General features: G+C 56.3%; 1 protein-coding gene across 1 annotated transcript; it reads right to left on the bottom strand.

The window, feature by feature from the left end:
• Nucleotides 1-168: 168 nt before the first annotated feature.
• On the bottom strand, nucleotides 169-25609 carry AGXT (alanine--glyoxylate aminotransferase). The gene is made up of 11 exons (XM_075004104.1): nucleotides 25266-25609; nucleotides 23947-24139; nucleotides 22209-22273; nucleotides 18706-18806; nucleotides 9410-9480; nucleotides 7414-7498; nucleotides 5961-6056; nucleotides 5246-5315; nucleotides 4389-4484; nucleotides 3858-3986; nucleotides 169-1419 (listed from the first exon to the last, which is right to left on the bottom strand). Exons 1-11 carry the CDS (start codon nucleotides 25527-25529, stop codon nucleotides 1312-1314), a joined length of 1278 nt encoding a protein of 425 aa, XP_074860205.1. The 5' UTR covers nucleotides 25530-25609; the 3' UTR covers nucleotides 169-1311.
• Nucleotides 25610-27997: the final 2388 nt, after the last annotated feature.

The raw sequence follows: 27997 nt of genomic DNA, 5'->3' as shown, positions 1-27997 counted from the left end.
ATGTGCAACACTGCCGCCAGCTGGCTGCTGAGCTGCGCTCCTCAGGGCAGGGTAAGCCAGGCCCCATGGAATTACTCTCAGTCTTGATGGCCACATGTGCTGTGTCTCCTGCAGGGCAGTGTGCTGCTCTGTAGCAAGCAGAGCCACTCACCAGCTGTGCTGTGCCGCATGTCACTGTTTATTAATGCAGCGTGAGCTATTCCAGAGTCACGGCCTTGCACCGGTGAATTCACATATGTACATAGCACACGTTTCTGTATGGCTGTTGAAGGGTCCTGACTGGTTGCAACACCTGTTTGTGAGAGCTCTGTAGGCAGGATGGTGAGCTCCTCCAGGCTGCTGTGCGTATGCTGAGAGGAGGATGAGGCAGACGAGGAGGAGGAGGAGGAGGGACATGAAGCCTTGATCCCAGGGCTCCTGGGGCCTGCGAGTCAGTGTGCAGCAGGGGGCATGAAGCTGTTGTGCGGGAGGGCAGGTATGAACAGAGCAGGCAGAGAGGGCAGGGCCAAGCCCCAGGCCAGCCTGGGCACTCAGCACATGCCTGTGGGCCTGCTGTCCTGACAGAGGGCAGGCTGCGAGAGGAGGTGTAGGAGGAGACGGGGCCCAGCTGAGGAGAGCAGGGGTCAGCTTGGGGCTTGTCTCTCGGGCCTGGCTGTCATGGCTAGGCAGGTGCCCCTCAGAACCGCTACCATCCACTGGCACAGGTTCAGGTTCCACTTGTTTCCAGTGCTCCCCACCCCTTCTCTCTGTCCTCCTGAGTCCAGGGCCGCCCCTGACTGGGACCAGATCAAGGTCCGGGAGGGGAGTGGGTTGCTTCTGCAGGACACTTCCTCTCACAAATTCCCGGCTTTGGCTACGAGAGCGGGCCAAGCAGCTCTAACGTTCTGCAGTTGGCAACAAGCTGGAAGTCTTTATGCCTCCCCTCATATATCCTTCTGCCCCAGCCTCCTCCCCCCATCACCGCCCCACTCTGAGCTGTCACTCCCACACTGCCCCCAGCACATTCTGATCATTCAGCAATAAAGCAAAACCTCTGACTATCCATGTGCAGATCCTCCTGAGGCTGCAGTCAATTCCTATGGCGCAGGGCTCCTGGGATGCGGTGTGGTTCATTACACCCCACCCCTCCCCGGGGAGGGTGCTGCAGCTGGTCTGGCATCTTTTCTATTCCTCTGGGCACAACAGACAGGAGGGAAATGCAGGCACTTCCCCCACTTCAGCCTTCTGCTTGAGTTCGGGAGGAGACAGGGGCATGAGCAGGGTCGGAAATGATCTCTCTGTGCTTGCATCTGCCATTGCACAAAGAGCAGCTCACAGCTTGTTCCTGTGGCAGTGCTGGAGGGCATCTTTCAGGGCATGAAGGACTCGGTCCACATTGAATTTGGTGGAATTATAGCCCATGAGCCCTATTCGAAGAACCTGAAATTGAGAGAAAAAGAAACCCAGTGGAGATAAGTAAATGTTAACGAGATCAAATTATTTCTCCAGGATCAGCCCGGTGACGCCACATTGCACATCCGCACAGGGGTCAAGGCTCATGCGGGTTGTGAGAACCGTGCACTTAACAGCCAGTGACTTCTGACATGCCTCCCATGCAATGGGCCCAATTCTCCAGTGCCCTGCATCATGTATGGTCACTTATGCCTGTGCAAAGGGAAGGCAAAGGAGGAGTAAAACGGTAGGAAATGGGGATGGTGTCAAGCTCCCTTCACAGCTGGGCTGCAGTAGTCTGTGCTGCAGAAGGCACTCAGCAGTAGGGGATGGGGTACCACAGTGGTTTGAGCATTGGCCTACTAAACCCTGGGTTGTGAGCCCAATCCTTGAGGGGGCCAGTTAAGGGATCTGGGGCAAACAGATTTAAAAAAAATCAGTCAGGGATAGTGACAGGTCCTGCTGTGAGAGCAAGGGACTGGACTTGATGACCTCTCCAAGTCCCTCTCAGCACTATGATATAGGCAGGTGTGTCTCCACAAACAGAAACAAGCACAATAAAAACACAGGAAGTTGTCTTTGGTGGCACCAGCTTTAGCTCTGCTGGCCAACCTGGCAAAGGTAATATACACTAGGGAGCAAATCTGTGCTTGAGCTCCTCCAAGGGGGTCACCCCAGTTAGTAATACTAAATCACACGGTGTGAAAAACTAAAACAAAGCTCTTTTGTACAGAGTTGCCCTTCCCAGCACTTTATTCCTGCCCTTGTATCATGTTTTACTATTCCTCACAGTACCTAAAAGTACCTCCTCACAGATTGACCCAGACTGATCCAGTTCCCAATGACAACAACAGGGGTCTTTTTATTGATTTCAGTAGGAGTTGGATCATGCCTCCAATAAGGAACAGATCTTCAAATAAGAAATCAATAGTCAGTCTAGAGTTCCTCCTCACCTGCAAGAAAGAGCTTGGCTCAGACAATTTTCCCTCTGAGTATGCAAGCTCAGTCTCGCAGGGGTTATGCCCAAGCCAGAGTCAGTTAGGCTCTCAACTCAGGCTTGGGAAAACTGTTCAGAGCACGAGACGTAAAGCCAGATTAAACATCAAGCAGTTTCTGGAACTCCCCCCTCCTCTAATGATCACTTCTGACCTTCCCCATTCTGTCTTCTTCTGCATCTCTTCTGGTTTAGGGTAACAACTGTGGTTAGCAAGTCCTATGGAAAAGGACTCTTCCCTGCAGCTCTGTCTTGGGTATCCTTTTTGAATTTGTGTTCATTAACACGAACAAGGAAAGCATGGAAAAAGCAATGAAGTTCCTCTCCTCAGAAATTTTCTTATGCAAATTCGTTTACAGGCAATTCCATTCTCTAGAAATGCTACACATTTTTACACACACTTATTCTGCCACACCCTTTCTACCACACAGTAGTGTTGCGGGGAGGGAAGGCTGTTTGTTATTGCAGCCCCTAAGTAAACAGCCTTGCACGTTAGAGTTCCCTCAAAGAGCAACTGGCCCCTTCAAGGGGAATTGGGTCTAGTCCACCTGGATGATGGGCACCCAACCTCTACAGAGGCCCTGGCAGCAGTTGAGAAAGGAGGGTAAGAAGCAGCAGCAAGGCGAAGAAGAGGAGAAACTCAGTAAGCTCATGGGATCTTGAGGTAAACTGAGGCAGAATTCATTTGTATCAGTGTGGCTAGCTCGGGGAGGGTGGCAAGCCCTGCTCCAGGTTCCTTGTGACTCAAGTGGCTGTCAGGGTACAGCATGCCCAGCCTTGTCTCCAGAGAGCTTTTTCTCCAAGTGTGCTTGTGGCCAGATCTCAGGGCTGGAAGACCAGAGGCAGTGGTTAGTTTCAGCCTGGATCTGCGTTCTCTAGGGACGGCCCCAGGGATCTCGTTGAAAAAGAGTCAATGTTGGGATGGGCTGGAGGCACAGCACACCTCCTGGACTCTATTCTTCACAAGGCTATCCAGACTACTGCTGAAAATCACTGGGATGCAGCAACAGCAAACACTCGTTTGGGGAACTCCTCAGAGGCCAGAGCACCCCTGGCCCCAGGTGAAAGGACCCATTTCTGTCAAAGAAACCAGCTCATTTGGTACCTTCCTGATACCAGGCTGGGAGTTCCCTTGTGGGCCATAGATCCTGAGGTTCTGATTAAGGAGCAAGGCAGGAGGCTGGTGGCACTATTAGACTCAAAGCAAGTTCTTGGCTGGATGCTTAGAACACATACAATGTACTGCTAGGGTGAGCTGTCCATATCATTCCGGTCACATGCGGGAAGCTGCTCTAGAGCTACATGGAGGGAATGGAGAAAAGAACTTGGCCTGTGATCTGCTGTGAGCTGTAGGAGTGTTTGTAGCAAGTTAAAGCACCTGGCTAACCCCTGAGAAGTTCAGCATTCAAACTTCACTGCAGCTTGTACCCACCTTCCCTGCTGATGGTCCCAGGCCCCCTGAGATCTCAATTGCATGTTTTCTCATGATAAAGGCAATGACCTCTTTCAAGTCATATCCCTCGGGCAACACAAAAGTGGTGATGGTTGGGAGCCGCGCCTCCTGGAAAACAGATGCAGGATCAGACCCATGCAGAAAGTCTCTGGACATGTGCCCACAGTCCTCGTCTCCTCCCACCTGTCAGCGCCTCACTGTGCCTCGCTCCCTTGGGACACGGACTCCTTCGGTGGGAGGATCCAGCTTTTTCATCCTGGCTCAGCTGGGAATCTCTCAGGGCATGAAATCGCCTGAGGCATTTAGAGCTGGACAAGCTCACCAGCTGGTGTCACTTGGAGCAGCCCTGCTGAAGTCAGTGGAGATACACAGGCTTACACCAACTGCGGATCTGGCCTCATCCATCCCAAACTATCCCCTTAGGTCTCTTTCTCTGTAGCCCAGTGAGATGACACTTCATCTGGACTGTCACTCCACCAAAGCCAGTTACCTCCAGCAGTGAAGCCCTACCTCCTCCTTCACAAAGAGCTGGAGACCCAGCTGCTGCAGCCCAGCATATAGGTAGAGACTGGTCTCCTTGTGAAGCTTCCAGGAGTTCTCCAGTCCCTGGTCCAATGGGGAGAAGAGCAAAGCCATTAGCCAGGAGGTGGCTGCCCCAGGGCCAGGCATATGAGAGGCAGACACACACCCTGGCTCAGATATGTCAATTGTAACCTTTCATCTCCATGGGGAGATGAAAGCTCAGGTGACCCACGATGGGACCTCTCACCTCTCACACACCAGTTCCCACCTACCCACAGTATGTAACCAGCTGGTGGCTGCTCGATGGCCACACAAACCAAGCCTAGTCCTTGGCATGTTTCCATCACAAAATCAGCTCACCCAAGATCAGTCTTCCACCTGGCAGGCCCAGCAACAGGCCAGGACTGAACAGCTGTGGAGACTACACTCATCTGTTGCTTGTTTGGAGACCCCTCCAGGCCAGGGTCTGGACACACAGTTTGGAGAGGTTTGCATGGAAGCTGCTCACCCTGTGCTCTAAGTAAGGACTTTGGCCTCGAGGGCTGCCCAGCTGGTTTCTTCCACAAGCAACAAGGGCAGGTTTTTAAAGGCAATTAGATGCCTACCGAGACAGATAGGTTCCTAACTCCATTTGGAAATCCCACCTAGCCTCTGTTGCCATATTTTAAGCTCCTACACACTTTTAAAAATGAGGCTGTACATTCATACCAATGTTGTCTTCAACTGCATTTCTAAATATCAATCGTGGCAGCCAACTACCTTCCTGGTGTCATTTCTGTGCTCCTGCTCTTTCTCTCCACCTTTCCCCATCCTGCCTGGCCCAGGTGTCCCCTGCCATTGCTCACCTGTTCAGCCAGGATGGCCAACCCCTCCCGCAGGCTGAAGAAGCTATTGATTGGCGCAGTATGATGGTATCTGTAAAACACACATGGCAGGCTGGGTAAGGGCTTCTGACCACACCAACTACATATGTTACTGGATCAAATCATACTGACACCCAGACAGACCCTGGAGGCTAAGCCACCAATGACCCCACACTTCAACCTGACTGCCTCCTTCTTTCTCACCACGGCAGGGAAAAAGGACTGCAGAGAGGTCATTACATTGATGCCAGAAGTTGGGCTGCAGGAAGAATAGGCAGCAGCCTTGAGCCTGCCAGTGCCATGGATGTGGGTAGCAGGATCTTGTACATTGGTGCTAGGCGTGAAGAATGCTCTATCTGTTGGTTCACCCACCCTCTTGAAGGTGATGGGGTGGCGCATGAGTTAGGTCAAGGGAAGAATGCTAATCATCTCTGAAGTAGGCAGAGGATGGATATGGGGGGCTAAGACCAAGTGAGAGGTTAGATGAGAGGCAGGTAATGACGGGAGGTGAGAACAGATGTTAGCATGGGGCAGTATCCAGCTGGTGGCTTCACATGGGATTTGGGTGGGATTTCAATTTGGCCCAAGGTAGAAACACTTTGTAATTTGGATGAAAGTTGGTGTGGACTCGGGTCATGATGTGTTGAACCCCCAGTCAGAGGGCTGCTTCCTGCACACCCCCAAACTCGCTCCTCACATTCTGGGCTTGTGGTCGCAGCCCCAGTAATTGGCTAGCCAGCCCATGTCCAGGAAGAAGGAAGGTAGCTTTGTCTTCCTGCTGAAAATCTTCTTCCTGACAAGAGAGAAATGAACAAGCTAAATTGCTGACCCAAGGAGCTCTGCTCTCCAGCCAGAACCTCTGTTTTGTTTTTCCACTGTGTGCACCACACAGATACTCCAGACTGCTCAGTGCCTCAGTCTCCCCTCCTGTAAAATGGGGACAAACCTACTGCACTCCTGTAAGGCACTTTGTGCTTTGCCAAGGCAAGCACTAGTTGGGAGCTAGGTGTGGTTATTGTCAACTAGGCAAGCATTCTCCCACTGGCTAAGAAGGTGGAGGGTGCTTGGGTGCCTCTCAGGCATTCACAGAGCCCCTCCAGGGCTGAGTGATCAGACAGGTTAGCTAATGGTGACCTAATGGTGATCTGAGTGCACCACGGCTGAGAGCTAATGTTGAACTAATGTTGAGATGAATGCCCCTTGGCTGAGAAATAATGGTGAGCTGGAATGGTGAGCTAACGGTGAGCTAAATGCCCCATGGCTGAGAGCTAATGGTGAGCTGGGAATGGTGAGCTAAAAATGAGCTGAATGCCCCATGGCTGAGAGGTAATGGTGATGTGAGATTGGTGAGCTAAAGATGAGCTGAGTGCCCCATGGCTGAGAGGTAATGGTGAACTGGGAATGGTGAGCTAAGTGCCCCATGGCTGAGAGGTAATGGTGAGCTGAGTGCCCTATGGCTGAGAGGTAATGGTGAGCTAAATGTGAGCTAAATGCCCCATGGCTGAGAGGTAATGGTGAGCTGGGAATGGTGAGCTAATGGTGAGCTGAGTGCCCCAGAGCTGAGATGCAGCCACTGCCCTGGCCAGAACAGACCCAGGGAGATAGTGCCTGGCTTCCTGCAGCTTGAACTGGCTGCGGGTGCAGAGGACTCCTGTCTGCTGAATCGCTCTGACACACCAGGGTTGCTGGGGAAATTTCACTGGAGGTTCTCAGGTCAGGAGCAGTTTTACACGCCACTGCATATGACATAGAGCCTGAGCACCTGCCACCCTTCCTCCTGCAGTGTGGCACTGACTCACACAATGGGCTCCTAGATTCCAGCAGCTCTGCCCCAGGGATGACAGCTAATGGTGGGGCTGAGTGGTCACCCAGCTGTACTTCTAGGAATCAGTGAGCTCAGTCCCTGGGAGAGGGGAGATTGCCAGGTGCTTGAACATCTTGGGCTGGACTTGCACACGAGTAACTGAGGGTCACATCTGGCCACTTTTCTCCTCTTTCATGGACATTGTTCACCTGTGTAAGTGCTTCTGAGCCTCTATGGGCCTGAGTCACTTGGTGGGTAGCCTGCCCTGCCCCAGTGTTGTGTTCATGAGCACCTCTCTCTGGCCCAGTGCTGTCACGATCTACAGGGACAACCATGCAGTCCTCACCTGGCTCGCTCACTGAAGGAGATAGGGGCACTGCCAGGGGGAGCATTCAAAACTTTCTGAGATCCAGAGTACAAGATGTCAATACCTGTGTGAAAAGGAAAGTAGTGTGTTAGAGACCCAGCAAGGAAGGCAGCGACATCACCTTCCAGTCCTGACTAGCAGCTCACTTTCCACTAGCTGCCCCACTCTGTGCCAAATAACTCCTCCAAAATGCCTCCCAGCTCATTCCAAATCGGCCAGCAGCTCCAGCACAAACCTTCCCGCACTTCAGCCCAGGACACAAGGATGTCTCATTTCACATTTCGCCCACATTACCTTAGAACAACTATTCCATTGTCAGCCAGCCAGGCCAGCCCGTGTAATGCACAAATCACTGCACTCAACCCATAATCCATATCCTACAGGTAGATGGGAATTACTGTCCCCCTGGTGCCTCTTACTCACCCTATGCTCTGGCTCAGACGACTCCTGAACGTGGATAGAAACCACACCAGAAGACAGAATCCCTACCGAGCCACAGTGACATGATAAACTACTCATAGGCCCCTTGATGACAGTTAAGGCTCGTTGGGAACACAAACTATGAGGATTTACAGTCCTGACTACATTTGCTCAGGCTTTGGGTTGAAGGTTTGATACCTGAATTTCTCTCGCAATGGAGAAAGGTACATAAGGGAGTTCCCCTCGGGTCTGTATTGGGATCAGGGCTGTTCAACATAGTCATACATAATTTGGAAAAAGGGGTAAACAGTGAGGTGTCAAAATTTGCAGATGATATAAAATTGCTAAAGATAGTTAAGTCCAAAGCTGACTGAGAACAGCTACAAAGGGATCTCACAAAACTGGGCATGACATTAAAAGTTGGTAAATGCAAAGTAACGCACATTAGAAAGCATAATTTCAACAATACATACTCCAGAAAGAGATTTGGGAATCATGGCTAGTTCTCTGAAAGCATCTGCTTCATGTGCAGTGGCAGTCAAAAAAGCTAGCAATGTGTTAGGAACCATTAGGAAGGGATAGACAAGAAGACAGAAAATACCTCAATATCCCTGTATAAATCCATAGTACAGCTCCCTCTTGAATACTGAGTGGAGTGCTGGTGTCCCCATCACAGCAAAGATATATTAGAAATGGAGAAGATGCAGCCAAGGGTGAAAAAATGAGGAGGGGGATGGGACAGCTTCCAAAAGAAGGGAGTTTAAAAAGACAGAGATTGTTCAGTGTAGAAAAGAGACTCTGCCCCTACTCTCTTAGCCTTAACCTATGCAACCCTAAGCGAAGCCCAGGATACCCGACCCTCTGGAACCTGAACTCTGCATGAGAGACCCTCATCACCACTCATGGAGTCCTGTTCTCTAAACCCTAAGCTAAGCCCAGGGAGACCTACCCTTTGGAGCACTAACCCCAACCCATGCAACTGACATGCTATCACTAGTGCTATCCTGCAGGGCCTCACCCTTTGAACCCTACACTTTGGTTCCCTAACCATAGCTGGGAGATCTGTCTGAACTGTAACCTCAACTCATGCCTGGGTCACTCTGCCTGTGGAAACCTAGTCCTAGCTTGGGAGCCTGATCCTCTGGAATTGTTCCTCTGCCCGAGGCATCCCAACCACAGGGCACATTAGTGTTACCCCAAGGTTTCCTCCCTTTGGGCATGCTAACCCTAGCATGGGCAGCCCAACCCTCTGAAGCCTAACCCAAACCTGGAGAGTGCCAGCAGTGGAAGGTCTCATCTTCCCACTTTCTCCCAGTAGGAATCACTCTAGAGAATGATGTGGGGTTATGGGTCAGGATAAATCTGTGATCTTTTCCCCACCATCTGGAATGGCCCAGGAGCTCTGGCTTTGAAAATGATCACAGTTACCCTCTCCCCAGCCTCCCCTGTTGCAAGGACTCAACTAGCACAGCTACCCCTTGGATACATTCCTTCCCATTTATCGTATGGGGCTGGTGAATACTCTAGTTAAGGAGATGAGCTCTTTGTTCCTTACCCTGTTGGTCCATGAAGATGGGAGCTCCACCTAATGATGCCACAGAGTCCACCAGCAATAAGCAGTTATGCCTAGCAGAGGAAAAGGAAGAGCAGACATTACTTAGCACGCATCAACCTATTTGTACTGGTGTCTGGAAGTTTCTCACTCATTCTGAGTCTTATCATTTCTATGGCCTGACATTCCTTCCCCAACTCACGGACTGTCCAGGATCCTCCTGAAATGTGCAAGAGCTCTCGCAGCGCTGCTGAGCAGCAGCGAAAGAGAAACACGCTGTTTGCCTGACCTAGGTATGCTATCGTCCTGTGCTGTTCAGTGAGTACCCAGCACACCTCCCAGCACCTGCTCTACAGAGGACATGAGTCTGCAGCAGCGGCCTAGGAGCAGCTTGGACTCCTAGCCCAAGTCCAGTGCTCGCTACCTTCCCAGACAACTGTTCTCCTTTCAGGGGGCTGCTTTGTGTTGTGCACCGCAAGCTTCACCTCTCTTAAAAATGGATTCTTAAAAACCAGACACCAGACTATGGAAGCGTCACCTCTGCTGGCTTTTTTCACCAACTCGTTATCAGACCGATCAATTGCACTACAACACCGTACTTACATTTCAGTGTGTGTGTAAGGGGACTGTGGGCTCCTCACTACAATTGGGGCAGGTAGGTTGGCAAGCTGCCAGCACCGAAAAAGGAAGGGGAAGGGCCCATGGGAAATCCACACCAAAAAGGGGAGTCCAGTGGTCCAGGTCACCCTGATTAACAGGAAAGGCAGGCTTACGAGGGGGTCAGGAGGCCTGGGGTCCTACTGGCATTGTCTAGGTCAGACAGATGGGGGCTGAGCTAATGTAAGCTGGGGAATGGTCCTGCTCTTGTGGAGAACTTTCCTGCCTTCTACACTACCCCAGTGAAATGGACCAGCGAAAGGATCTGAGTCCCTGCTCCCACTTCCTTTACCCAATGGCCTCCCTGGCCCTGAGGGTTCCCTTTCCACTCTCCTGAGTAACAGAGTCCTTGAAATCCCAGTAAGGCTGGGCCCAGGTTTCCTGGGGCTTAACCCTTGATCTTGTCATCCCTAAGGGCAGGGGCTAGGGTGTCCTCGCGTCAGTGTGCTCTCCCTTCACACTGGATGCTTTCTTGAGCCACTGATCACTACATACAGTTCAAAGTGAACATAATTTACTGAAAAGCAACTGACTAAAAGGAAAGAAATGGGGACATCACAACCAGCAGTCTGCTGAGCATGAGCAGAGTTTGCAGTCTGTTCCGCATAAGTTCCACAGTGCTGTTTCAGGCCCTGGCTGTGATGCGGGAGTGTGGGTGCAGCTGCAGGTTGAACACACCTGCTCAGGCAGTGATCACACGACTTCAGGCTCTAAGTCACAGGGCCCCTCTCCCAGTTGGAGGAACAATCCCCCTCTAAGTCTGGCCTGCAAGGCCTCCTGGCTGTGGCGTCTCCTTGCCCAGAGCCTTTACCCGCATTATACTGTCCCAGCTACTCACCACACCCGGCTGCAGACTATGTTGTTTTGCCAGCCTCCAGCTGCTTGCATTGCTTCTCCGACCCCTTTGGCTCTCTGGTCACTGCAGGTCTGCTTCTGAGCACAAGATCGGTGCTCCTTGGGCTGTGTGTGTCTCTGGCTCTGTCACTGCAGGGCTGCCCCTCAGCACAGCTGTGCCCTTGTGCTGTGTGTGTCTCTGGCTCTGTCACTGCACGGCTGCCCCTCAGCAGAGCTGTGCCCTTGGGCTGTGTGTGTCTCTGGCTCTGTTACTGCAGGGCTGCCCCTCAGCACAGCTGTGCCCTTGGGCTGTGGCTGTCTCTGGCCCTGTCACAGCAGGGCTGCCCCTCAGCACAGCTGTGTCCTTGGGCTGTGTGTGTCTCTGGCTCTGTCACCGCAGGGCTGCCCCTCAGCACAGCTGTGCCCTTGGGGTGTGTGTGTCTCTGGCTTTCTCACTGCAGGGCTGCCTCTCAGCACAGCTGTGCCCTTGGGCTGTGTGTGTCTCTGGCTCTGTCACCGCAGGGCTGCCCCTCAGCACAGCTGTGTCCTTGGGCTGTCTGTGTCTCTGGCTCTGTCACCGCAGGGCTGCCCCTCAGCACAGCTGTGCCCTTGGGCTGTGTGTGTCTCTGGCTCTGTCACCGCAGGGCTGCCCCTCAGCACAGCTGTGCCCTTGGGGGGGGTGTGTCTCTGGCTTGCTCACTGCAGGGCTGCCCCTCAGCACAGCTGTGCCCTTGGGCTGTGTGTGTCTCTGGCCCTGTCACTGCAGGGCTGCCCCTCAGCACAGCTGTGCCCTTGGACTGTGTGTGTCTCTGGCCCTGTCACTGCAGGGCTGCCCCTCAGCACAGCTGTGCCCTTGGGCTGTGTGTGTCTCTGGCTCTGTTACTGCAGGGCTGCCCCCAGCACAGCTGTGCCCTTGGGCTGTGTGTGTCTCTGGCCCTGTCACCGCAGGGCTGCCCCTCAGCACAGCTGTGCCCTTGGGCTGTGTGTGTCTCTGGCTCTGTTTCTGCAGGGCTGCCCCTCAGCACAGCTGTGCCCTTGGGCTGTGTGTGTCTCTGGCCCTGTCACTGCAGGGCTGCCCCTCAGCACAGCTGTGCCCTTGGGCTGTGTGTGTCTCTGGCTCTGTTTCTGCAGGGCTGCCCCTCAGCACAGCTGTGCCCTTGGCCTGTGTGTGTCTCTGGCTCTGTCACCGCAGGGCTGCCCCTCAGCACAGCTGTGCCCTTGGGCTGTGTGTGTCTCTGGCTTTCTCACTGCAGGGCTGCCCCTCAGCACAGCTGTGCCCTTGGGGTGTGTGTGTCTCTGGCTCTGTTTCTGCAGGGCTGCCCCTCAGCACAGCTGTGCCCTTGGGCTGTGTGTATCTCTGGCTTTCTCACTGCAGGGCTGCCCCTCAGCACAGCTGTGCCCTTGGGCTGTGTGTGTCTCTGGCCCTGTCACTGCAGGGCTGCCCCTCAGCACAGCTGTGCCCTTGGACTGTGTGTGTCTCTGGCCCTGTCACTGCAGGGCTGCCCCTCAGCACAGCTGTGCCCTTGGGCTGTGTGTGTCTCTGGCTCTGTTTCTGCAGGGCTGCCCCTCAGCACAGCTGTGCCCTTGGGCTGTGTGTGTCTCTGGCTTTCTCACTGCAGGGCTGCCCCTCAGCACAGCTGTGCCCTTGGGCTGTGTGTGTCTCTGGCTTTCTCACTGCAGGGCTGCCCCTCAGCACAGCTGTGCCCTTGGGGTGTGTGTGTCTCTGGCTCTGTTTCTGCAGGGCTGCCCCCCAGCACAGCTGTGCCCTTGGGCTGTGTGTGTCTCTGGCTCTGTCACTGCAGGGCTGCCCCTCAGCACAGCTGTGCCCTTGGGCTGTGTGTGTCTCTGGCCCTGTCACTGCAGGGCTGCCCCCCAGCACAGCTGTGCCCTTGGGCTGTGTGTGTCTCTGGCCCTGTCACCGCAGGGCTGCCGCTCAGCACAGCTGTGCCCTTGGGCTGTGTGTGTCTCTGGCCCTGTCACTGCAGGGCTGCCGCTCAGCACAGCTGTGCCCTTGGGCTGTGTGTGTCTCTGGCCCTGTCACTGCAGGGCTGCCCCCCAGCAAAGCTGTGCCCTTGGGCTGTGTGTGTGTCTCTGGCCCTGTCACCGCAGGGCTGCCCCCCAGCACAGCTGTGCCCTTGGGCTGTGTGTGTCTCTGGCTCTGTCACCGCAGGGCTGCCCCTCAGCACAGCTGTGCCCTTGGGCTGTGTGTGTCTCTGGCTTTCTCACTGCAGGGCTGCCCCTCAGCACAGCTGTGCCCTTGGGCTGTGTGTGTCTCTGGCTCTGTTTCTGCAGGGCTGCCCCTCAGCACAGCTGTGCCCTTGGGCTGTGTGTGTCTCTGGCCCTGTCACCGCAGGGCTGCCCCTCAGCACAGCTGTGCCCTTGGGCTGTGTGTGTCTCTGGCTTTCTCACTGCAGGGCTGCCCCTCAGCACAGCTGTGCCCTTGGGCTGTGTGTGTCTCTGGCTCTGTTTCTGCAGGGCTGCCCCTCAGCACAGCTGTGCCCTTGGGCTGTGTGTGTCTCTGGCTTTCTCACTGCAGGGCTGCCCCTCAGCACAGCTGTGCCCTTGGGCTGTGTGTGTCTCTGGCTCTGTCACTGCAGGGCTGCCCCTCAGCACAGCTGTGCCCTTGGGCTGTGTGTGTCTCTGGCTTTCTCACCGCAGGGCTGCCCCCCAGCACAGCTGTGCCCTTGGGCTGTGTGTGTCTCTGGCCCTGTCACGGCAGGGCTGCCCCCCAGCACAGCTGTGCCCTTGGGCTGTGTGTGTCTCTGGCTCTGTTACTGCAGGGCTGCCCCTCAGCACAGCTGTGCCCTTGGGCTGTGTGTGTCTCTGGCCCTGTCACTGCAGGGCTGCCCCTCAGCACAGCTGTGCCCTTGGGCTGTGTGTGTCTCTGGCTCTGTCACCGCAGGGCTGCCCCCCAGCACAGCTGTGCCCTTGGGCTGTGTGTGTCTCTGGCTCTGTCACTGCAGGGCTGCCCCTCAGCACAGCTGTGCCCTTGGGCTGTGTGTGTCTCTGGCCCTGTCACTGCAGGGCTGCCCCCCAGCACAGCTGTGCCCTTGGGCTGTGTGTGTCTCTGGCTCTGTCACCGCAGGGCTGCCCCCCAGCACAGCTGTGCCCTTGGGGGGTGTGTGTCTCTGGCCCTGTCACCGCAGGGCTGCCCCCCAGCACAGCTGTGCCCTTGGGGTGTGTGTGTGTCTGGCTCTGTCACCGCAGGGCTGCCCCCCAGCACAGCTGTGCCCTTGGGGGGTGTGTGTCTCTGGCTCTGTCACCGCAGGGCTGCCCCCCAGCACAGCTGTGCCCTTGGGCTGTGTGTGTCTCTGGCCCTGTCACCGCAGGGCTGCCCCCCAGCACAGCTGTGCCCTTGGGGTGTGTGTGTCTCTGGCCCTGTCACCGCAGGGCTGCCCCCCAGCACAGCTGTGCCCTTGGGGTGTGTGTGTGTCTCTGGCCCTGTCACCGCAGGGCTGCCCCTCAGCACAGCTGTGCCCTTGGGCTGTGTGTGTCTCTGGCCCTGTCACTGCAGGGCTGCCCCTCAGCACAGCTGTGCCCTTGGGCTGTGTGTGTGTCTCTGGCCCTGTCACCGCAGGGCTGCCCCCCAGCACAGCTGTGCCCTTGGGGTGTGTGTGTCTCTGGCCCTGTCACCGCAGGGCTGCCCCCCAGCACAGCTGTGCCCTTGGGCTGTGTGTGTCTCTGGCCCTGTCACCGCAGGGCTGCCCCTCAGCACAGCTGTGCCCTTGGGCTGTGTGTGTGTCTCTGGCCCTGTCACCGCAGGGCTGCCCCCCAGCACAGCTGTGCCCTTGGGCTGTGTGTGTCTCTGGCCCTGTCACCGCAGGGCTGCCCCCCAGCACAGCTGTGCCCTTGGGTTCTTCTTGTCTCTCTCCTCTCTCACGGAGACCCAGCCAAAACCCAGCTCACACGGAGGACGGGACCTGGACTCCTCATTCTCTCATTGGCCTGTCGGACCTGTCAGTCTGGCTGGCCTGGAGCGTGGCCTCTGGGAACAGTCTGCCTCAGGGCCCTGCTCTCTCATGGACTTTCCCCCTTTAGTGCTGGGAGCACCCAACCAACCCCCTGGGTTTTAGTAGGGACTGACCGTCCCCCCACCTTACGCTACGGAGAGAGCAGAGACCTGAGTGAGGAGCAGCTGTGCCAGCCACAGGGCCAGACACAGCCCAGGGAGCCCCTCAGTACAGGGAGCTGGGCTACAGCCACAGGGCCAGACACAGCCCAGGGAGCGCCTCAGTACAGGGAGCTGGGCTACAGCCACAGGGCCAGACACAGCCCAGGGAACCCCTCAGTATGGGGAGCTGGGCTACAGCCACAGGGCCAGACACAGCCCAGGGAGCGCCTCAGTACAGGGAGCTGGGCTACAGCCACAGGGCCAGACACAGCCCAGGGAGCCCCTCAGTACGGGGAGCTGGGCTACAGCCACAGGGCCAGACACAGCCCAGGGAGCGCCTCAGTACAGGGAGCTGGGCTGCTACCACAGGGCCAGCCACAGCCCAGGGAGCCCCTCAGTATGGGGAGCTGGGCTACAGCCACAGGGCCAGACACAGCCCAGGGAACCCCTCAGTATGGGGAGCTGGGCTACAGCCACAGGGCCAGACACAGCCCAGGGAGCCCCTCAGTATGGGGAGCTGGGCTACAGCCACAGGGCCAGACACAGCCCAGGGAGCCCCTCAGTACGGGGAGCTGGGCTACAGCCACAGGGCCAGACACAGCCCAGGGAGCCCCTCAGTACAGGGAGCTGGGCTACAGCCACAGGGCCAGACACAGCCCAGGGAGCCCCTCAGTATGGGGAGCTGGGCTACAGATACAGGGCCAGCCACAGCCCAGGGAGCCCCTCAGTACGGGGAGCTGGGCTGCTACCACAGGGCCAGCCACAGCCCATGGAGTCCCTCAGTATGGGGAGCTGGGCTACAGCCACAGGGCCAGCCACAGCCCAGGGAGCCCCTCAGTACGGGGAGCTGGGCTACAGCCACAGGGCCAGACACAGCCCAGGGAGCCCCTCAGTATGGGGAGCTGGGCTACAGCCACAGGGCCAGCCACAGCCCAGGGAGCCCCTCAGTACAGGGAGCTGGGCTACAGCCACAGGGCCAGCCACAGCCCAGGGAGCCCCTCAGTACGGGGAGCTGGGCTACAGCCACAGGGCCAGCCACAGCCCAGGGAGCCCCTCAGTATGGGGAGCTGGGCTACAGATACAGGGCCAGCCACAGCCCAGGGAGTCCCTCAGTACGGGGAGCTGGGCTGCTACCACAGGGCCAGCCACAGCCCATGGAGTCCCTCAGTACGGGGAGCTGGGCTACAGCCACAGGGCCAGCCACAGCCCAGGGAGCCCCTCAGTATGGGGAGCTGGGCTACAGCCACAGGGCCAGACACAGCCCAGGGAGCGCCTCAGTATGGGGAGCTGGGCTACAGCCACAGGGCCAGCCACAGCCCAGGGAACCCCTCATTAAGGGGAGCTGGGCTACAGCCACAGGGCCAGCCACAGCCCAGGGAACCCCTCATTAAGGGGAGCTGGGCTACAGCCACAGGGCCAGACACAGCCCAGGGAGCCCCTCAGTATGGGGAGCTGGGCTACAGCCACAGGGCCAGACACAGCCCATGGAGTCCCTCAGTATGGGGAGCTGGGCTACAGCCACAGGGCCAGACACAGCACAGGGAGCCCCTCAGTATGGGGAGCTGGGCTACAGCCACAGGGCCAGCCACAGCCCAGGGAACCCCTCATTAAGGGGAGCTGGGCTGCTACCACAGGCCAGACACCGCCCAGGGAGCCCCTCAATACAGGGAGCTGGGCTACAACCACAGGGCCAGACACAGCCCAGGGAACCCCTCAGTAAGGGGAGCTGGGCTGCTACCACAGGCCAGACACCGCCCAGGGAGCCCCTCAATACAGGGAGCTGGGCTACAACCACAGGGCCAGACACAGCCCAGGGACCCCTCAGTACAGGAAGCTGGGCTGCTACCACAGGCCAGACACTGCCCAGGGAGCCCCTCAATACAGGGAGCTGGGTTGCAGCCACAGGGCCAGATACAGCCCAGGGAGCCCCTCAGTATGGGGAGCTGAGCTGCAGCCACAGGGCCAGCCACAGTCCAGGGAGCCCCTCAGTACGGGGAGCTGGGCTACAACCACAGGGCCAGATACAGTCCAGGAGCCCCTCAATATGGGGAGCTGGGCTGCAGCCACAGGGCCAGAGACAGCCCAGGGGCTGGAAGTAAGACAGCCTTGCTGCTGCTGCTGCTGCAGGTGAAGCAGGAGCAGGGAGTGACACTGTCCAGACCAGGAGCAGTGGGGCCGAGCCAGGGAGGACCTGGTAGACGTACTGCACAGTGAGACCCCACCAGCCAAGGGTCCTTGCAGGCCAGACTGGGAGGGGCATTGTAACCGCAGTGTGGGTGGAGTGGGGGTTTGATCGCAGGGGAGGGTCCTGCCATCCAGAGCCTGAAGGCATGTGGTTTTACAGAGCCTTGGCAGGGACCTGTAAGCTGAGGGACAGACACTGTGTGTGTGAGACCTCTCCTGCCACAGAGCAGCTGATGGGTTCTCCCTTCACTGCTCCTGCTTGTTCCTTATTTTTAAAGGGACGGCTGATTAACACACTGGGTTTGCTTTGAGCTGAATGCAGTGATCAGTGGGTCAGGGAAGCATTCAGTGTGGCAAGAGCACTGGAGTGGGGACACCCTGCCCCAGCCCTAAGTGACCAAGGCAAGGTTCGGGCGGGGGAGGGGGTTGAGCCCCTCAGGATTCCTGGGCCCAGCCTAGTTGGGATTATGAGGGCTCTGCCACACAGGGTACTGGAAGGGGTCAAGGAGGCTCTGGGTTGAGGGAGTGGGAACGAGGATTCCTCTGCCTGCCCATTTTACTAGGTAGTGTAGAAGCTAGGAAGGATCCCTGCAGTAGCAGCCCCTCTTACACCTAGCACGTCGAGCAGCACACACATGCCAGTGTTGCCACTTTAGTTGGTACTGATTGCCCGGATGCTTTTCATGTAGCCTGACGTAAAAATAGGCAAAAATCCTGATGAGCTGATGTAACCCCAGAAGAGCTCTGCTTGCCCTAGGGTCCATGTGTCCCAGCTGAGAACTGCTGGCCTAGCCCAGCTAGCTTGGAAAGCACCATCAAGCCCTGGTTCGGAGAACCCTGCCCTCCTGAACCCTAGGCTGAGCCGAGGGAGGCTCACTTTTTGAGCACTGAGCCTCGCCTCTGAAGCTGTAGTGCTGGAACCCCGGTCCCATCTTGTCGATTGGACCCCCAGCTCCAGAAGCCCTACCTTTTGGTTCCCTAATGATAGATGGGAGAGTTGTCTCAACTGTAACTTCACCCCTGCCTGGGTCGCCCTGCCCTGGGAGACCTAGCCCTAGCCGGAGCACCTAGTCCTGAGGCATTGTTCTTCTTCCCAGACAGCCCTGCCACGGGGCCATGATGTTACCCTGAGTATCAGCTAGCCTGGCAATGACCTGGCTGACAGCGGCTGTGCTGGCCTCATTGCAGAGCCCTCCCATGACCAGTGCACAGCCCCCTGAGTACCAGCTACCTATAGGTGAGTGCTCCCTGTGCTGCTGCTATTGCCGTGTCATCTCTGTGCCAGGGAGCAACGGAAAGCTGCATTTCCCAGGCTGTCCCAGAGCCACCTGCTGATCTCCCAGCACTTGGAAGATGTGGTAACTCGGTGGTGTCAGAGCTTCATGGTTTCTAGAGAGCGTTGATGCTCACTAGTGCCAGAAAGTGTGGTCACCCCGACATCCCTGCCTTCCTGTGGGCATCCACACCCCTGACAGTCTGTCTCCTGCAGGGCCCATGGCAAGATCCCACTGACCTGTGGCAGAGTTCTCCAATGCCATCCAGGGGCTGAAGCACCCCGCTAGATGATTCGCCATGGGTGATGAAGAACAGTGAGGGCTTGTGCTGTGCCAGAGCCTACAAGGGCAAGAGAGAGGGAGAACTGAATACACCAACTAAGCCAGGGCTTGGCAACCTGTGGCTCTTTAAAGAGCCGCTTATGGCTCCAAGTGCTGCCGCCACTGACTCCTCTTGGAGCTCTGGAGGCTGCCACCTCTTAAACAAAGCCCACCATTAAAACGGGCTTTTGGTTTTTTTGTTTACGTGGAGGCAGCCTCCAGAGCCGCACGTGGAGTGAGCGGTGGTGGGAGCCCTGGAAAAGGAAGCCAGCAGACACCCACACAGTGCACGTGGGGGCAGGAGAATTGTGGGGTGCGGCCGAGCCTGCCCTGCCAGAGCCGCACTGGGGAAGAGGATGGAAGGTGAGGCAGCCGCTGGACGGCAGAGGCTGAGAGGGCGCTGCCTCCCAGTCATTCGGGAGCTGCTGTCCAATGGGAAGGGCTGCTCAACCCTCCTGTCACGCTCAAACCTGCACAAGCGGGGCTGGACTGTGCAGTGTGCTACGGTTGTGTGGAGCCCAGGGTGTGCACCCGGCACAGTGACTCCTTCCCACCTTGGGGCACTGCAAGGTGTCTGCCCCCCACCCTAGGCTTTCGGCTTCTCCCAGCTGAAATCAGTCACTTCCCTTCCAACAGCCCTTGTGATAAACACGCAGGCAGCGGGGGGAGCTGTGGGAGAGGCAGTTGTCTCAGGCAGGTAAATCCTGGGGGTGGGGGCTGGTTTGGAGCTGATAGGAGTTAAGCCTGGGGAGTGGGGAGGTGATTTGCAGGAAGGGGGTAAAGCTTGGGGATAGGAGGGCAGATCTGGGGGCTGAAGCGGGTAAAGCCTGGAAATAAGGGTAACAACTCTCTAACTGGTACAAATCATTGTGTGTGCGCTGTTCTTAAAACAGGGATCACAAAAAGCATGGTTTGACGTTATCTGTTAAGCACTGTCTCCTATTCACGTCCATTGCAGCTCCTGAAGAATTGATATTGTAACTGAATTTGAAAAAATGGCTCTTCTCGCTATTTTGGTTGCAGACCCCTGAACTAAGCAGAGGAGGCCCAGGCAGACCCCACCCCCCCATGATAGAGAACAGGAGTGTTTCATGGGCAGACTTGTCCCTTCTGTTTGTACTCTGCAAGGCAGGGGATAACAGGCAGCCAGCTCAGTCCTCACACCAATACATCCCTACACCTCTCTTGGGGTGCAGAAAGCCTGGCCACCCCAGTCACTAAGGGGTTATCAGGCAGACTAGCCGTCTCCAACAGCTGGAGGATAAGTAGGCCATGTGGGCCCAGGAGTTCGGGGGTGGGCTGCAGAAGGATTATGGGCAGGGAACGGCCTTCTATGGCAGACTGGCAGGACACTGGATTTCTAGAGAGATGGAAGCAAATCGTGTGAGTCTGGCAAGGGCCTCCAGGCAAGCTGGGCAAGGCAGCAGCCCAGGGGACAGGGAGGGTTTGTGAAAGCCCAGTTCCCCCGTTTGGTGCCTGGTCACTGGGCTGTGCCCTGGGAGTGGGTGGGCTGGCTGGGGTTCCAGCAACATCTTGGAGCAAACAGCTCAGGGTGCTCCCCGGGGCTTGGAATTACTGACACTGAGCTGGACTCCTGGTCAGTCAGACTCTGTATTGCCCCCAAAGGGAAGAGACTGTAAGTGACCAGGGGCCAGTGACTGCTGGGAGAAAGTGAGGGAGGCAGAGTTGCTGCCACACCCCACCCAGCACTGAGTCAGCACTGTCTCCAAAGGCACTGCTAGGGGTCTGCACCTTCTGTGGCTGTGGCCAGGGATAGGTACTAGTAGGCTGCAGAGCTACATCCCTCTCTGGGTGCAGCGTTTGTACCTCATCTACTGCAGTGGGGTCCTGGTCCATGAGAGCACCAAGGTGCTAACTCAGCACAAGCGAGTGAAGCTGTTGCAAAGCCAGTGATGAATGCTCTACCTCTGTTGGAGACTGTGGGCGTGTCTGGCACCCCATTCTGCTGGAAGCCTACACGACATCTCGGGGCACTAGGGGTGAGGGAGCCCGGCCTGAAAATGGTCTCATTGTAAGGAACTGAAGGGATCCTAGGGAGCCGAGAAGGGCTCTATGGTCTGGCAGTTGAATACATGTGCGCCCAGTGCAAACAGGGCCTGTTTTGTTCTCTCTGTTCCTTGTGCCTGTCCTCTGAGGAGACAAGGAGACAGCCTTTAGCCTGGAACACATGCCCAAACAAAGCAAAGGGCGTGTGGGTGGCAGTGAACAGATGTCAGGCTAGTTCATCACCAAGGGGGAATTGCACCAGGCTGTGGCTCAGCCCTTTGCAATCTCTCTAGAAGCGCAGGACGGGGTTCCCACGTGCGGGTGAGTGGAGATGCACTTTGCCCCTGACTGGCCGGGAGCAAGGGGAGTGTTCTTTTTCCCTGCATTCACCAGGGCTGTGGGCAGAGATGGACATGGAGCCGAGGCACTGCAGATGCACTCTGATAGTGTGAGTAGTTGCACGCACGCCGCTTGGCAAGCTGCAGGATTCCCCTGGGCAGGCAGCTACTTGTAAGCCCAGCAGATGCAATTCAGGGGCTGTTGAGAATGGTTTCCCATCTGGGCAAAGCCCGCTCTTGCTTTCACTGCCGGCCATTACCCAACATGTGGATTCCTGCCTCTCCTTGGCTACGTCTACACGTGAAGCCAGTAGCAACATCGAAATAGGCTATTTTGATGAATAATGTCTACACGTCCTCCAGAGCTGGCAACGTCGATGTTCAACTTCGACGTTGCGCGGCACCACATCGAAATAGGCGCTGCGAGGGTACGTCTACACGCCAAAGTAGCACACATCGAAATAAGGGTGCCAGGCACAGCTGCAGACAGGGTCACAGGGCGGACTCAACAGCAAGCCGCTCCCTTAAAGGGCCCCTCCCAGACACAGTTGCACTAAACAACACAAGATACACAGAGCTGACAACTGGTTGCAGACCCTGTGCCTGCAGCATAGATTCCCAGCTGCCGCAGAAGCAGCCAGAAGCCCTGGGCTAAGGGCTGCTGCCCACGGTGACCATAGAGCCCCGCAGGGGCTGGAGAGAGAGCATCTCTCAACCCCCCAGCTGATGGCCGCCATGGAGGACCCAGCAATTTCGACGTTGCGGGACGCGGATCGTCTACACGGTCCCTACTTCGACGTTGAACGTCGAAGTAGGGCGCTATTCCGATCCCCTCATGAGGTTAGCGACTTCGACGTCTCGCCGCCTAACGTCGAAGTTAACTTCGAAATAGCGCCCGATGCGTGTAGCCGCGACGGGCGCTATTTCGAAGTTGGTGCCGCTACTTCGAAGTAGCGTGCACGTGTAGACACAGCTCTTATGACCCAGAAGCCTGCAGTCACCCAGGCTGGTCTAGCCAGCTCCTATGCACTGAAGTCTAGGTCCTCCACCATTGCTCTGATACATGCATCACTCACCTCCTCGATCTCCTTCAGTGCAAAGTATTCCCCAGGGGGCTTCACCAGTTGCCGGACATCAGCTCCTGAAAGGGGCGGGAGAGAGTCAGTGCCCTGAGCTACACCTGGCAGACATGCCCTAGCAATCCCTGCTGTGCAGTGTCATTTCCATCAGAGAGGGGCTTTGAAGCCCCAACATTCAGCAAGGAGGGACAGACCATGCTGTAGTTTGGAAGTGGGGCAGAGGATGCGTGGAACCGTTTCCCACAGGCACCTTGACCCGGTGCAGCCAGCACCGCAGTGCTGATGCAATGAACAGGGGAGAGTTAGCCCGGCTGAGGGCATAGAGCATCAAGGGGGGTGGGTGGAGAGGTGAGGGTGAGATTGCCATGGTTCCCAGCCTCCACTGATCGGCGGATGGACCATGACCAACTTCGAGCTGTTGTTCTGGATCTGTAATAAGTCATGTATTAACTGGAAAGTGGAGATGCCTGTTAAAGTCCAGCTGGGCCTCATGGAAATTTGTCCAGTTGAAAAAAGGGAAAATGCTAAAAGCCCTTCCCATGTCACTGATTAAACTCAGATGTGCTTGTCCCAGGGCAGCTGCCCCCTTCCCCGACCACTGGTTCACTAGAAAGAAGGGAAAGAGAAGCTTCTCTGTGTGTGGGTCAGAGACTTACAGGTCAGAAAGCATTAGGGATCATCTGGCCTGGTCACCTGTACTGTGCAGGCCAGGGAGTTTGACTCAGGGATCTCAGCTTGGAGCCCATAAAGGCTGTGTCAGCATTACACAGCCCAAGCACTCTAAAACTGACTCACTGAAAACTCACGGAAACAGTCCTGGCTCACCCTGGGGTCCCATATGCAAGGGCCCCATGCTAGCCCAGGAAGGCAAGGGTGGCAGGTCCATCAGCTGTCTGCTCTTTGTAAGGCTGTCCATGTGGGTTCAGTTCCCCTCCATTGCCCACAAAGGTCTGCATGATGTAGGGCCCCTGGACCTACTTCTGCTCAGTGAACCCTGCCCTACACTGGAGTTTTGCAGCAGGTTGGAAGTGCCCTAAGAAAACCCTTAATGAGATTTGTATCAGTGCAGTCCACAATTTGCACTACATTAATTTGCCCAGGCTCGCAACTGGGCTTAGCTGCATATGTTTAGTTCATGGTTTTCACGGGTGCAATGCATCTACACGAGGGGTTTCACCAGCAGTTGACACTGGTTCAGTTATCTCCGTGTAATTACACCAATGTCGGCGAGGACTCATGCAGAGCCTCAGAGCTTAACTCCCATTGAAATCAAGTGGGGCATAAATGCCTCTGTGGATCGTGCCTTGCCTCTTCTTCCCTCAGTGCCCGCAAGCCTTCTCCCCAGTCTGCAGCCAGCCCCTTGAGAACCAGGTCTGCCTTTGCCACGGCTTCCCTGATGCCCGAGAGCTCTCACAGGGCAGTTGGCAGGGAAGGCCCCAGTGTCTCTCGGGCCTGCCAAGTGTCCAGGCAGGGTGGAGCGGGCAGGGCCACCCTGTATCTTAGCAGTGAGCATCCCGGTGAGCTGTCAGTCATGCCAGCTCCCCCATGTGATCACCCCAGAGGTGGACAGAAGAATTTGGCCCTAGGTGTCAGGATGCAGCACTTCTGTCCAACACTGAGCACCACTGACTGCGAGCAGGACTCTAGCTTAGCCCCTGGCCTGGCCTGGCCTGGCCTGGAGCTGTTTGTAACTGGGGACTCAGATAGCAAAGGGGAAGGGGGCCACATCCCATACTCAGTCTCCTGGAGATGTCTGTTGCACGCTCCCCCCAGATTCCATTCACTGCCATCAGCACCACCTCTCCAGCCTCCACCGCGTTCAGAAGCGCTGCCTCCATGGCACAGTGGCCGGGCCCACTAATGGCCAGAGTCAGGGGGTTCTGGGTCTGGAAGGCATACTGGATCCCCAGCTTGATTTCGTCCATGATCTGAGGAGAACACAAAAGATGCAGGGTTAAAGCAGCCACTCAGAGTTTGACAGAGTAATTGCACCGGCATCAGCGCCCGTACACAGTGACACTGCTCAGAGGGAAGCAACCAGGACACTGCAGCTGTGAGTGGGCCCACATTCACATCTGCCCCCTTCCAGAGACTCTTACACAGACGGCAAGCAGGCAGCTCCTCGGCAGTGCCCTGTGCTAGGCGACATATGCGCAGTACAGCTAAGGAAACAGAGGGTGGGCAGAAATCACCAAGCTCACGATGTGACCCAGCAAAGCTGTCACTTAACGGCAGAGAATGTGACTCTGAGCCGCAAACTCAGTGTACTTGCAGCTTTTAGTGATTTCTTTTCCAATGAAACTGATCCCTGCTCCTCTCTTTGCACACAGCCTTGCTGGTGGTGCCCATAGGACTTTGCTGAACTGCACAGACACTCTGCTCCTCCTTTCAGAAAGCAAACCAATGAGCTAGAGACCAGCACCCATAGCTAAGCCATACACACCAGGCCCTGCTGGCTCCACTCACGCAGAGCTTTGCCGGGGAAATACAGGAGGAGGCGATGGGATGGATTTTGTTTCTACCCCTGATTTCTCCAAATGCTGGGATTCGCCGCTCAGCCAGGAATCTGACAGGCAGTGGGTGGTGGTCTCCTAGACAGTCCCCAAACTGCTTGTCAGCTTGATCCAACTCCATTGACTGAAAGGCTCATAGGCTTTGGAACAGCCCCTGAGTGGTGTCTGGGGAGGAATCGGAACTGTGTCTGTGAGCCTACAAGGGCCTGAAGCCTGTGAGCCTGGACTGTGGACTCTGGGGCACAGGTACATGCACATGCACAGAGGAAAGATTTCAAGACAGGCACTGACACCAGGAGCAGAAACAAGCCAGGAGAAATGACACCCCTGCTCCCAGGGATTTGCACAGAGCCTCTTCTGAATTCTAGGAGATGCAGAGAGTGATGGGGTGTGAGACTGGAATCCAGAAGCAGGGAAAGCGGGTCGGGAGTGAGGGGAATTGGGTTTCATTTGCTATCTAAGGTAGCACGGTGCTGGGAGGGCGGTGGGGGCGGGGTGGGGCAGGGGATTGTAGGAAAGGCTTGGAATGAGTAGCCCTCACCTGGAACATTTCCTCGTGGAGGTGTCCAATTAGCTGTCGGCCTCCTGCAGCCAAGATCCGGGGAGGGACGTTTGAGGGCCCTGGCCCCAGGAGCAGCCTGTCTGGAACGGCCAGTGGCTGCTGCAGTGCTGCAGGGGGTGGCACCAGCAGCTGGTGTGAAGACATTGCGCGATAGCATGGAGCTGGGAGCACTGGTGGCCGGAAAGGAGCCTGCAGTGCAGCCTGGAGCGCTCGGGAGGCACTGCCCATCACTGCTCGGTGCATCTTTCACAGGGCAGAGATAACAGCGTGAACCTTCGCCCTCACAGCAGCCAACAGCTGGGCCTGCTGCCACTAGCCCTCCAGCACCTGTTCTCTGGCTGTCTGACTGGCAGCAGTGACTCCAAGGCTGTCAAACCCTGTCACGCTGACCTCCACAGTCCTGGAAAAAATGAGTCTAAAGCAACCCAGCCCACCTCCCCAGTGGCCCAGCAGCGCCCTGGCTCCTCCTCCTCATTCCCACAGACAGCTGCTCTTGAAAACACCCCCTTTTCAGCCTCCCCCACCTGCCCTCCTGCCCTGTGAATGCGGCACTTGGCAGGCGCTGACGCAGTGACCACTGCTGCTCATGTGGCATTCACAGTTTTGCCGCTCCTTGCTTCAGCCACCAAGTTTCCCAGGGAGGGGTGGGGGAAAGTGTTTGTCTAACCCGTCCTGTCTGAGTGGCTTACCCCATGGCTCAGCAAAATAATAAGCCACCGCTGCACTTCACTGCACTGCCCTCTTGGGACCTGGAAGAGAGGCGCAGACCTCCCTCGCTGTCCTAAGTGCCTTTTGACCGGTGTTATAGTGCCTTGGTTCGGTAGTGTTGAGAGGCTGCAGCCTCAATCACAGCCCCATGCTGCTGAACATGCACAGACTCTCTGCCCCAGAGAGCTTCCGGTCTCAATGGCCGAGGTGGAGAGCGGATGAGAGGCAAAACAGGTACTGAGAGGTGAGGGATCTCGCCCCAGGCCATCTGGCAGGGCAGTGGCATCGCTGGGACTGGGCCCAGCTCTCCTGAGTCCCACTCCCATTTCAGAGGTCACTTTTCATCGCTGCGGGTTACTCTGTTATTCATGTGCGAACAGTCCTGGGATCTTCCCCTGGCACTTCCTTGCAGGGTCACCTTGGTGACACACCAGTCCCTTTGCTGTGGACAGGACTGGCAGAGCGGGTTTGTGGCCAGAGCTCCCCAGAACAGCTTGCCAAAGAGCAGCTGTGTGGTGTATGGGGAGCTCTGAAGTCTCACATTTTTCATATCCTCTCTCGTCCTCTGTTTTCCTTCCTCTCTTCCTCTCAGCCTCACTTGGGCCACGAACTGAGGCCTGGAAAGTCAGCAGGAGTCACTCCATTGACTTGGGATCAGGTCCTGAGGCCTCACCATGCGCCAGTGAAAAATCAGCAGGATGCTTACTATTGGGTTAGGCCCTTGAATCAGCATTGTTACTAGCTTGCCAAGACTGGCAGTCAGAGAAGTAGGATTAACAGGGGTTAGTAGCTAGCCATGTCTATGTGCTTCACTGGTCTTCCTAGTTCAACTTTCCGCCAGTGAAATTCCTTGAACCAGCGCAAAAGCAACAGCTTGTGGTTTGCTGCCTCCCTCACCTTTGGAGGAGTCCCATCCTCCCCACCCCTGCCCACACGGGGTCTGTGTGTTTCTGTGATTTTCCTGATTTTCACTTTTTTGCTCACTCCAGTCTCACCCCTCCTTTCTCATTGACCAATTTCTGTAGTTTCTGTGTGAGTCCTTTTGCAGGGCACTGGACAATAAAAATAAAAAGAGAGAGCGAGAGAGAGACCAAAACATGGGCCAAGGCGAGGTACTTTACCCTTCAGAAGAACTAGGCAAGTTGCTTCAATAACTACGTAGGACTCCTGTTGTAACACAGTGACACACGTCTATGGGGCGAAACACAGCTACCATTTGACAGTGAAAAGGCAGTGAAGAAAGATGCATTAACCTCCAGGGGGAGTTTAGAAAGGCAGAATGCAACTAGCCCAGCTGGAACTTGGCTAGGGCTGGACACCTAACGCACATCACTTGCACCAAAAGGCATCCTGGGATCTGTAATGTACCCAGGGGGTGAGGACTCAGCCATGCAGCAGAGATTACAAGAAGGCCAGCCCCAAGCAGTGGGGTGTGACCTGTGACTTTTCCTGTTGCTGTCTGGCTTTTCCAAGAGATTGCCAATCTATGTACTGCTTCCTCTGGCGAGCGGGGCAGCCTGGAGTGCAGTCACTCTCACAGGACAGGAGGCTCCACTAAATCTGCGGCGTCCAATACGTTCGCGACTCACCACACACCACATGGCGAATAGGACATAGCATTGTGGTGAGTACAGGGAGGGGCCAACCTGCGGCTCTTCAGCTGCTTGCGGATCTTGGAGCCTTTAAATATGGCTCCTCCTGACAGCTGCATGCGGGCAGTGCCGTCTACCTACTCCATACACACGCCCCCCACTGGGTGGGAGAAGTGCATGGTGGCAGCAGTGGCAGCCCTGGTGGTGGCCCTGGCAGTGACCCCGGGGTTCGGATGAGTTGAAGGCATTGAATTAGAATGGGGTGGGGTGGGGTTGGGGCGGGGTTAGGGCAGCCTGGCTCTGCGGGAGGGTAAGAGCTTTTATTTAGAGCGGGGGTGGGGTGGGGAACATGGCAAATATGGAAAAATGACGACTACAAGTGTGGTGATCTGTGAATTCCTATTGGACACC

Source organism: Carettochelys insculpta, chromosome 10, assembly GCF_033958435.1.
Source record: "Carettochelys insculpta isolate YL-2023 chromosome 10, ASM3395843v1, whole genome shotgun sequence".
In the NCBI taxonomy this organism is placed as follows: domain Eukaryota; kingdom Metazoa; phylum Chordata; order Testudines; family Carettochelyidae; genus Carettochelys; species Carettochelys insculpta.
The sequence above is the reverse complement of the archived record's forward strand: the minus strand, read 5'-3'. Positions and strand labels throughout refer to the sequence as shown.

What these genes read in the sequence shown, in the direction of transcription:
- AGXT (XM_075004104.1), bottom strand. Translation starts at nt 25,529, where the DNA reads ATGCACCGAGCAGTGATGGGCAGTGCCTCCCGAGCGCTCCAGGCTGCA. An exon ending in TCCTTCAGTGAGCGAGCCAG is followed by an intron (nt 6,057 to 7,413) that starts GTGAGGACTGCA and finishes CTCTCTTGTCAG; the next exon opens with GAAGAAGATTTTCAGCAGGA. An exon ending in TGGGACCATCAGCAGGGAAG is followed by an intron (nt 1,420 to 3,857) that starts GTGGGTACAAGC and finishes TCTCAATTTCAG; the next exon opens with GTTCTTCGAATAGGGCTCAT.